This window comes from Phoca vitulina, unplaced genomic scaffold, assembly GCF_004348235.1.
Source record: "Phoca vitulina isolate PV1807 unplaced genomic scaffold, GSC_HSeal_1.0 scaffold18, whole genome shotgun sequence".
Classification (NCBI taxonomy): Eukaryota; Metazoa; Chordata; class Mammalia; order Carnivora; family Phocidae; genus Phoca; species Phoca vitulina.
The window spans coordinates 2,627,421-2,638,568 of NW_022589721.1; the positions used below are offsets into that span (position 1 = coordinate 2,627,421).

The 11,148-nt window shown below is 45.4% G+C and overlaps 1 protein-coding gene across 1 annotated transcript; it reads left to right on the plus strand.

The window, feature by feature from the left end:
- The first annotated feature begins 1,750 nt into the window (after positions 1-1,750).
- On the plus strand, positions 1,751-9,900 carry DCSTAMP (dendrocyte expressed seven transmembrane protein). Its single transcript, XM_032416097.1, has 4 exons — positions 1,751-2,779; positions 7,356-7,664; positions 8,620-8,683; positions 9,770-9,900. Exons 1-4 carry the CDS (start codon positions 1,751-1,753, stop codon positions 9,898-9,900), a joined length of 1,533 nt encoding a protein of 510 aa, XP_032271988.1.
- Positions 9,901-11,148: the final 1,248 nt, after the last annotated feature.

An 11,148-nucleotide genomic window follows, 5' to 3' on the forward strand; every position in this document is an offset into this window, starting at 1 on the left:
CGCTCAGTGCATGCGTACTAGCCAATGCCTGGACCCCTCTCACACCCTGGGTGTAATCCACTGGCTCAAACCGTGTCCAGCTAATCCAGAAATCCAGCCCCAGCATATCTGATGTGAGGAGGGATGTATTTGACTGTGTTTAAAAACTGATCAATGTCTTCATTAAAATCCCATGCATATGGTATAATGCTCATTAGATGTTTTCCTGCTAATCAGGAGAGAAACATCTCAAATTGATTTTATGTGGTTCCAAATGAACCCAAGACTCTGAGTGCATCACAGACCTAAATATGCATGACTGACAGGGTGGTAGCAGCCCCATAGCACCTTTGTTGTAATTATGCCACAGCTGGGAAAAAAGAAATGATGATTAACTCAGTGACAAAATATTCTTATTTTCCTTGCAAGATTCTCGGGGGGAGAACTGCCCTCGGAGGGTGGGGGCAGGCTGGAGGGGTGTGGGTAGGATGCAATTATCACAATGCAGAGGCACAATGGCTTCAGTCCAGCGCTACATCTCAGTTTGGATGCCCTTGGTATGCTTTCTGGTCTGCAAAATTAGAACAGGAGAAAACAGATGACTATCAAAAGTGATTTTACATAATGCAATGCATTGAAATTTCAACCTATCCATCAGCCGAGGGTTTATTGCAATTATTAAGGTCCATGATACAGTCTTACTGCTTTTATCATTTAACAATCACTGCCTAATAAAGCAGCACAGAATTCAGTGGCTTAAAATAAATAAGCATCTATTACTACTAAAGTATCTGTAATCAGCTGGTGGGCTGGCTGGTGACCGGCTGGTCTGGGACGCCTCCTTCAGCTGTCTGGCAATTGGCTGGCTATCGGCTGGCTGTTGGTTGGTGGAACTGACTGACCATGTGTCTTTGTCATACAGCAGCCCAACCTGGTGCGATAGGCTGAATAATATGCCCCCCCGCCCCAAGATGCCCATGTCCTAATGCCCAAAACCTGTTAGTAGGTTATTCTGCATAGTGATAGAGACTCTACATATGGGATTAGTTAAGAACCTTGAGATGGGGAGATTATCCTGGATTATCAGGGTGGGCCCAATATAATCGCAGGTGTCCTTATGAAGGGAGGCAGGAAGATCAGAGTCATAGAAGATACAAGGATGGAAGCAGAGGTCCAAGAGAAAAAAAGGTGCAACATTGCTGGCTTTGAGATGGAGGAAGAAGAGTCCATGAGCCTCCAGAAACTGCAAAAAGTGAGGAAATGGATTTTCCCCTACAGCCTCCAGAAGGAACACAGCTCTCAGGACCCATTTTAGACTTCTGATCTCCAGAACTAAGAGAATAAATAGGTGTTTCTATCAGCCACTAGGCTTGTGGCTGTTTGCTACAGCAGCAATGGGAGACTAATACACCGGGGCGTGTTAAAAAGTTAGCAGGAGGGTGCCTAGAGAGAAGCAGGGGTGAATCACAGACTCAGGATTGGCATCCTGACATTTCTGCCACATTCTACTGGTCATAGACATCACAAACTACTCCAAAATCAAGGGTTGGAGAAATAGACTTGCCTCTTGATGGATTCTTCTCTTTCTCTAACCTCTCAATGGGAGAAGCTGTGAAGTCACATTGGAAGGGATGAGGAGATAAAAATAGGTAAAGAATTATGACCATTGTTGGCCGCCAGTCTACCACCATGCCCTTTGCAAAGTGACAGGGGACATTGAAAAGCAACGTCTGACCCTGCTTTCTTTTTTATTTCCAGGGACGCAGGAAGCATGGGTGTCTGGACCTCGGGCACTGCTATCTTCCTAGGTCTTTGGGGGACATATGTGTCTCCCAGACACCCTGGCTGGATGGCCTTTATCCAACATTGGGGAGTTTGCTGTTTTGTGGCTTTCATTTCAGTGGGCCTCCTCTCTCTGGCCTTTTCCTGGTTTCTGTCCTCATTCATAGTCTTCAGCACCTCCTGGGTGATCACCAGTGCGCTGCTCGGCGGCTCCAAGCACGCACGATGTTTCATTCTTCTCTTCTTCCTCTCTTGTGGCCTGCGGGAAGGCAGGAGCACCTTGATTGCAGCCGGCACAGGGATAGTAATCTTTGGACATGTGGAAAATATTTTTCACAACTTCAAAGGTCTCCTGGATGGTATGACTTGCAACCTAAGGGCAAAGAGCTTTTCCATACATTTTCCACTTTTGAAAAGATATATTGAAGCAATTCAGTGGATTTATGGCCTCACCACTCACCTAAACCTATTTGATGACCTTATTTCTTGGAACCAGACTCTAGCGGTCTCACTTTTCAGTCCCACTGAAGCCCTGGAGGCACAGCTAAATGACACCAAAGGCCAAGCCCTGGGTGTCTTGTACCAGATGGTGACAGCGACAGATGTACTGTCCTCGCTGGGTCGGCAGGTACTTGCCCTAGCAGGGCTTCTACTGGTGCTGCTTGGCACCGGGCTCTTCATGAAACAATTTTTGGACCCCTGCAGTTGGAAGTTTGAGAACATCTTCATTACCAAACAATTTGTTCGGTTCGACGAAATGGAGAGGGATCTACAGAGGCCCTGCGTCCTCCCGCTGAATAAGAAGGAAAGGAAGAACTATGTAGTCATCCCGTCTTTCCGATTGTCTCCAAAAGAGAGGAGAAACCTGGGGCTGTTTTTCCTCCCCATACTTACCCACCTCTACATCTGGGTGCTGTTTGCAGCCATCGATTACCTGCTGTATCGGCTCATTTTCTCAGTGAGCGAACATTTCCAAAGTTTGCCAGGGCTTGAGGTTCACTTGAAACTGCACAGAGAGGTAGGCGCATGTCTAGCGGCGTGTCCCGGCTGTTTGCTGGGGTGTCTTAAGAAGGACCATGAACCTCCCAGACCAGGGCAGTGTCTTATTCACCCTTGGATCCCTGTGATGGCACAGTGCCTGGCATATTGGCATTATTGGTGCCCAATAATTGTTGGTTAAATTGAATCGAAGTCCTACTGTTCAGAGTCTGATTTCAGCCTGAGCATCCTTGGTCACTGTGTTAGTTTCTCGGGGTTGCTGTAACAAATGAACACAAACTGGGTGGCTTAAGACAAAAAATGTATTCCCTTATAGTTCTGGGGGTAAGAAGTCCAAAATCAGTATCACTGGGCTGAAATCAAGTGTTGGCAGCACCACATTCACTTCAGACTCTAGGGGAGAATCCACTCTGGCTTCTTTCAGCTTCTGGTGGTTTGTCAGCTTTCCATGGCTTGCGGCTGCAACCCTCCACCTTCATTTCTGTCTTTGCATCGTCTCCTCCTCCATGTATGTAAAATCTCTCTCTGCTTCTCTCTTAAAAGATGAATGTGATTGTGTTAGGGCTCACCACGATAATCAGGGTCACTTCTGCCAAGTCCCTTTTTTCCAAATAAAGTAACATTTATAGATTCTGGGCATTAGGATCATATATCAAGGTGGGTGAGCATTTTTAGCTTTCTATAGTCAGCAAACACTTAAATGTGGGAATCGGTGTCTCTGATATGGAACATGAAGTTGGTTCTCAAGCAAGAGTACCTGGCATGAACCTAGGCTCCTTCTTCATCTGTTGGACCTCTGCCAGTAGACTTTGAGCACCTTTTGTGAATGAGAACTTCTTTTCTTTGAATCTTGAGCCCTTACACAACACAGGAGGCCTCCCAATGCATCCACATAGCATTTAAGACAATGGGCACCGAAAAAAAGAAAGGGCTCTTAAATAACCAAATGTTACGGCTGGGGCTGGTATGTGGTAATACCCACTAAAGCAATGAAAACAGCTACCTTGTTTTTTTAGGTCAGTGGTTCTCAACCTTAAATGTGTTTTAAGTATTTCCTGGGATGGATACAGAGTCTCAGCCTTCAATTTACAGAGAATCCGTTTTCAAAAGCAGAGTACCTTTAATAAGCACTCCATGTGACTTCAAAGTAGGTGGTCCATAGACCATACTTGGAGACACTTTGGCTCAGGTGCCAACACTCAAGGACCTTCTAAACCAGTGGTTATCTACTGTGACTGCACAGTGTCATCACTGTGGACCTGAGCAAGCAAAAGAACACCCCAGAAATTGAATTCAAATGGATTGGGGTGAGGCTGAGGTGGGGATTTTTAAAAACTCTCCAAGTAATTCTGATGTGCGGTCAAGACTGAGAACCACTGGTCTAAACTCCACCCAAAAGAACGGAGCCGAAGGCCATTGGTGGATCTATGATAATCTTAATTAGTCAAGATGCTGTGTTTCTCTAAGCTGGTGCCCCCTGAGTCTCAGGGAATCTGCCTTTCTCTCCTTTGTTCTTACTCTTCTTAGCAGCTGTGTCCCCAGCTAAGAAGACCATGGTTTTTGTGCATCCCATTTTTTTCTTTTCCATTTTTCTCTGGGGAAAGTTTGTGATTATGCAGGCATTTCAGAGGATGTGGATATTGTCAGATATTGTCTTGATTTCTTTTAAACCCAGAGGTTGTGAAGCTGAACTAGGTGGGACGTGTGTGCACACAGGCCTGTCTGCATGGTGTGTGAGTGGGTGTGTGAGAGTTGTGCGTGCTGGGGTGGAGCGCGCTAGCCTGGGCTGGTGAAAACACCACCAGCTGTCTGCACACGTCTGATTTTCCCTTGCTTTTGTCAAGCTACAGTACGGGAACTCTTAGAAGGAAATGGCAGAAAGGTGTCTGCAAGCCTTCCTCTGAAGCCCCACTTTCCATGGCTCTCTTTATCTCCAGGCCTGGGGTCCTCCTGTGGTGTCTACACTCTCCCTCCCTGCTTCTTCTGGCTCCGCAGGTAGCTGGGCCCCGCCCCTTCTAATTCTGGGCTGCTTCTCAGAGTTGATGACCCCCAGCACGAGCACTCTGCTGCCTCGGAAGAATTCAGTGAATTGCAAGATCCCTGGTACTCTAGATATCTGGAGTAGGGTCATAACGGGAGCGGTGTTTCAAGTGAAAGCCAAACTAGACTTTCAGACATGCTTGATCCCGGGACTGGCAGGTAAAAGGGCCTCTCCCCTCCCCTCCCCCAATGCTTTCTCCTTTGTCTTTTTTCCTTGTTTGGTTCTTCCTCCCCTCCCTTCTCTTTTTCCTCCTCTCTCATTCGTTTCTTCCGCAGCCAATACCCATGCCTGCTTTGTGAATTCTCACCATTTTAGACAGAAGGAGAGAAAAGCAAGTTCTGCCTTCCAAAAAAAGCCCAGAAGCTTTCCAATGACAATGTCCTGACAAATACATTTTGGGGTGTCACTGGGGATGGGGGATGCAAGGATGTCTAAGCTGTGCGGGCTGCCGTGGAGGCTCACATCCTGGTGGGGGAGGCCGCCGCGAGCACAGCGACAGCAGGGCGGTGGGTGCTGGGGCAGATGTGGGTACGAGACTGGAGACTGCCGTGGGGGCTCCTCTCAAACTCTCTCCTGCCGCACCTGGGAGACTGCCGTCGTCAGCAGCTGCCTCTGGGGACCCGCTGGGCCCGCCCTTATCCCAGGATGTGCTGGGAGGCTCCTGGTCCCTCCATTGTCACAGGTTTGCGAAGGAGAGGCTCAGCATGGAGAGAACCATCACCTCAGGGTTTTGCCAGTATTTCTCTCCCACCTTCATATGGTTTTAAAGAAGTGTTTTAAGTAAAGAAGAAGGGAAATGACCCAAAGTGAGCTAGCTGGATGGGTGGACATCGTACGGGAAAATAGCCAGCGTTGTTACTTTTCCAGTCCCCACTGTATGTGCACAGCACTGGTCTGCATTAACTTCTCAGGACTGTCTGATACCAGACCTCGGTCCATTCCTCAATGCTGTCTTGGCAAATTGTTTACTTAAGAGAGGTAAACACATTTTAAAACATCAGGGTACCATTTAGTATATTGCTCTGCATTTTGAGAGAGTTCATTTGTCTTCCACATTACCCTCCGCCAAGCCGGTACAAAAATGTTGACTCAACCTTTATGAAGCCCTGACTCCCAATTGCAAAATCCCCAGTTAGATTCCTAGACTAAGTAACTTCTTCCCAGACCGGACACCCACTGCTTTCTTATTGCAGGATTTCTCATCACTGACTCAATCGATATGCTTGTTTTTTCAACCGTATTAAAAAGAGTGCATGCTTTTGCTCTGGGGACTGAAATCTCTCTCTTTAATTGTAGGCGAACTGTCTTTTTAATAAGAGAAAAGGAGAGGCAGCGCAAATGCTTTTCATTGCTTAGGCATGGGGCCATGGAAATTCCAGATGTGACCTGACGATTGTAGAGAGGTCCCAGATTTGAAGTGTCCAGAGTCTTCACAGGTACTGGGGTAGATCAAGGTGCACTCTGTTCTCTAGGCGTGGTTGTGTTCTTTTGGAGAAGTCATTTCCCTCTTCCTGGCCCCAGGGCTCTGGGGTACAGCGGTGATAAAAACTAAGGACTCCCGCCTGTAAGGTTAATGCTCCATCCCCAAGGTGCTTAATTTACACAGGGAGTAGTTTATTCATGGGCAGGATCTGGTCCATTAATTCCTGTTTTACCAAATCAGAAAACAAATCCACCGACAGATGAAATGACTTTCTCAGGTCAGGGGAAACAAAGAGCTGAATCAGCACACACTTCTCTTGCTGGTGTCTTGGCTGGGTGGTTCAATGTCATCCTTTGCCCTCTGTGTCCGTCAGCTGAGGGCAACTGGTCTGTACTCTTGTCTTCAAGCAGAAAGGAACGCATTCCACCTGAGCATCCAAGAAAAATGAGAAAATGTCCTGTTTGAGACCTCTACAAATAGGATTTAAAGCCACCTTCAGCAAATACTATTTTTAGTATTCTTACACTAAGAATAATTCCCCACCCCCAATGTCTAGAAGGTTGCTTTAGAACATAATATAATGCTTCCACATCTTTGTGACATTGTGGTCCGCTGTCAGGGTGTTTGTCAAGATGGGGAGGATCTGACTGGGTCTAAGTTCCAAAAATCTTCTCCTCCAGTTGAGCTAAAACCATCTTCCATCAGTCCCACATGTCCTACAGGGTAGAAGCAGGTGTTCTGTAAAACTGAGTGATGTGGTCACATTGGTCAGGAGAGCCGCTAGCTGACGTTAACTGGATTTCTTTGTCTTCTCGAGACTTCAGCAGTCTCATGGGCATCCCGACTCTGCAAAGAAAGGACAGAGTAGACAAACTTATCTGATACCCTTCTCTCAAGGAAATCTCTATTTCCACAAACCCACTTTGGAAAAACGCTGCGGTAGCTTCCAGTAAGACTTGGTCCTCCTCTTTACTCTGATCCTAGCACACAAGAGGTGCCGCCTTAGCTGCTCCAGCCCGAGCTCCTGCACGTTGTAAGATAAATGCTTTGCATTGCAGGGCAAGATTGAGAAAGACCAGGACTGAGGACAACCATGGCATGAATCTTAAGGATTTTATTCTTTCATTTTAGGAGCAAGGAACTCAAGACATCATCCATGATTCTTCCTTTCACATATCTCTGTTCGAACCCAGCTGCATCCCTGAACCAAAGCTCCTTCTGTCTAAGACCTGGATTCCTCTCAGCTTCATTCTCGTGGTACTAGTGATGCTGGGCTTGCTGTCCTCCATTTTGATGCAACTCAAAATCCTGGTGTCGGCATCCTTCTACCCCAGCGTGCAGGCGGAGCGCGTCCGATACCTGCATGGGAAGCTACTGAAGAAAAGATCAAAGCAGGCAGTGGAAGGAGGAAGCAGTAAACAGCGTCTCTACTTCACAAAGGCAAGGCCAAGATGGGGGCATAACGTGTCATGGAGGAGATTTTGAGTTTGAAGGGCAAGTGGACTTTCAAAGCACTCTCCAGCTTCACATTAGGGTTCACATCCCCAGGAACAGATGGGACACTGGGAGGAGAAAATTAACAGATGTGCATGGCTAAGGCTCTTAGCTTCTTGATGTTGGATGCTGGTCCAGATGATTCTACAAGCTGTTTTTCACAACACTGATTTTAAGTGGGCACATTCAGCCATAAGGTAGAGAGACTGGTGGGAAGACCCTCTGTGGTGATTATTAATGGACAAGGTCCAATTAGTTATTTATTACGCCAAGGACACAGAAATAACAGACGGAACTATCTACAACAGCTTGGTAAACTCTAAAGAATTTGTTCATTCTCCAGCATTAAAATATATGTCTGGTGTGTGTAAATATATATATATATATATGATATTATGTATATGACACATATGCATATTTATACATATATATGGTAACCTAATGACTTCCTACACATAAAATGAATGCTCGTCAAAGACTTCATTTAACTAATTAACGAGGGAACAGTAAGAAATTCCAACCGATTCAAACAACAATTCAAAGCACACGCATGTGTAAGCCATCAGGAACACCAAAACGAATGAGCTTACTAGATGCAAAACTGGTTTCTTCCCCAAGGTCGGTGGGAGGATTAATTGCACTCTACAGGGTGAAAGTCATTTTCACGTCCATGGACAAGAATCATTTGCATTGCTGCTCTCGGCTCCCAACAACTTACAGAGTTGGAAAATAGCTCATAAACAATGAAAGACTAAGATAACCCACAAGGATCAGTTTCTGCCATTCTGAAGTGTTTTTTTGCATTTTTCCTGACGCCAGCCCGTTGCACAATGAAAAGTTTATGTCAGAGGCACTTGAAATGACTCTAATGCTCATTCATCTGTCTTCTTTGTCTCTTCAGATTCACTTCTGGCTTCCAGTCCTGAAAATAATTAGGAAGAAACGAACGGGCATTGCAGTTGAAGGCAATCCATGAGAGACCCCCAGGAGCTCCTCGGCCACACCGCTGCGGCCATTCTCCTGGGTTTCCGCCGACACAGGTCCCCTTGCCTGCCCCAGAGCAGATAACTATGTTCCTTGCACCTGCTGGGGTGTGCTCGCAGGCCAAGCCACTTTTCTTCCTAAGGCCAAAGGGCTACCAGGTAAATGGCGTTGTCATCTGTCTTCCAAACAAGGTACATGATCCAGACTGTGTGACAATGTAGCAGAAAAGTATAAACCAGACCCCTGGAGGATGAGTCCCAGCATAGAATAATACTCAAGGAAAAAACAAAACAAAAAAACCAGAACAAAAATTAGAAAAAATCAAAATCACTACTAAAGGCTTATAGGCAAATGCCAAGGAGAACATACACATTTAATGCAAGGAAAATATCTTTAAACTCTTCTGTCCCTTCTCTGCCCTTTGAAATATCGTTCATAGCTATTCCCGACCCCCAGCACTCTCTGCCCTCCCCCTGTCCTTTTTCAAACACCAAAGACTTTCTCTGAAACCCTTATCTAGCAGCTCCTAATTTCTCTGCACCACTACCTCGGTTTTGACCCTCCTCTTTCCTGGAGCACTTTTGGTTTTATGTCTTCTATCAAATCCTCTATCAGGTATTTTTTTTTTTTTCAAAGATTTTATTTATTTATTTGAGAGAGAGAGAGAGAGAGCACATGAGAGGGGGGAGGGTCAGAGGGAGAAGCAGACTCCCTGCTGAGCAGGGAGCCCGATGCGGGACTCGATCCAGGGACTCCAGGATCATGACCTGAGCCAAAGGCAGTCGCTTAACCAACTGAGCCACCCAGGCGCCCCCTATCAGGTATTTAGACCACATGTATCCAAACCACAGGAAATGCTTGTTAAAAGGACCATCTTGGGCCGATTTCTACAACGCTCGGTGTAGACTACATTGTATCGGGGCCCTATTTCCCCTAAACTCCAAATACCCAAGAGGGAAAAAACCTCCTCAAATATTGATTCCATTATCTCGAAAGCCCCTGAATGAGAGAGAAATAATCATTAAATTTTTCTAATATTTTAACTTTTCATTTTGAAAACTTTTCAGACTTACAAAAAAGTTGCAAAATAGTACGAAGTTCCATTTACCCTTCATCCATCATCCCCAAGAACCGTCGCACAATTATCGAAACCAGGGAAACAACCTTGAAAAAATGCATCATGTACAGAGCTTACTGAAGCTGTCAGTTGTCCCACTAATACCCCCTTTCTGGTCCCTGAGTCAGTCCAGGCTCCCACAACACATTTAGTTTCTTAGTCTCCTCCCATCAGGGACAGTTCTTCAGTCTTTCTTTTTCTTTTATGACCTTGACACTTTAGAAAAGTACTGGCTAGTAATCTTGTAAAATGTCCTGACTGGGGTTTGCCTGATGTTTCCTTGTGTAATTCCTCCGGATAATATATTTTTGGCAAGAATACTATAGAAGCCATGATGTGGTCATCTCGGTGTCCCCTTTTACCAGGGGGCACGTGGTATGGACGTGACTCATTTAGTTAGGATGGGGTCTGCCAGTTTTCCACGGTAAAGTTACTGTTTTTCCCTTTGTAATTACTAAGTGTATTGTGGGGAAATATTCAGGCGATGCAAATATCCCGTTTCTCATCATCCATTGTTAGCATCTGTCCATGTAGAACCAGGGTGTGGACAAAGAGTGATTTTCTATTTACATAATATCATCTCCATTTTTCACTGGATCTACACTATCCCCAGAAAGAAACATTGTTCCAAAGACCAAACTTTTGTTTCAGGCCCCAGAGTGGGCATTTTACATACGTGATCTCCTTTAGGTTTCACAACAATTCTGTGAGGTAGGTATTATTTCCATTTGATAGATGGGAAACCCTCACTCAGCTGGCTGGGGGTGGGGCCTTGGCGAGGGCTTGTCTAAAGCTCCCAGGTGATTTTAATGGGCAGCCAGGATTGAGAACCACCAGTCCAGAAAGTTTTACAGTTCAATTCAGGTTCAACTGTGAAATTTCTCTAACAGAAGGAGCCTCCATTAAAAGCCTGTCTGATTCAGCATTTCCCAAAGTGTGTTCCTCAGACCACACCAGTCTCTCAGCTGTCCCATAAAAAGAGTTACATGAGTTAGTAAATCCATACCATCTGCCTTCTAACTTTGAAGATTCATAAAGCATGTTGGCACAATTCAAAAACTTGAGAAACCCTATAATAAAGAGATCTCTTTAAAACTTATTTTGCCCCAAATTATGAAACCCTGGAATAATTTTACCTGCAACAACGATTAGCATCACGTAGGGCCAGTTCTGCAGTCCATACTCAGGCAAATGCTGATGGAGTTGGCATGACTTCCAACCAAAAAAGGATTTGAGAAGATGAAGATGCATTTGCAGTTTGGGTTTATTTAAATCAAATCATTCTCATGATTTCATACCTTGTTGTGTTTTCTAAATAAACAAATGTAT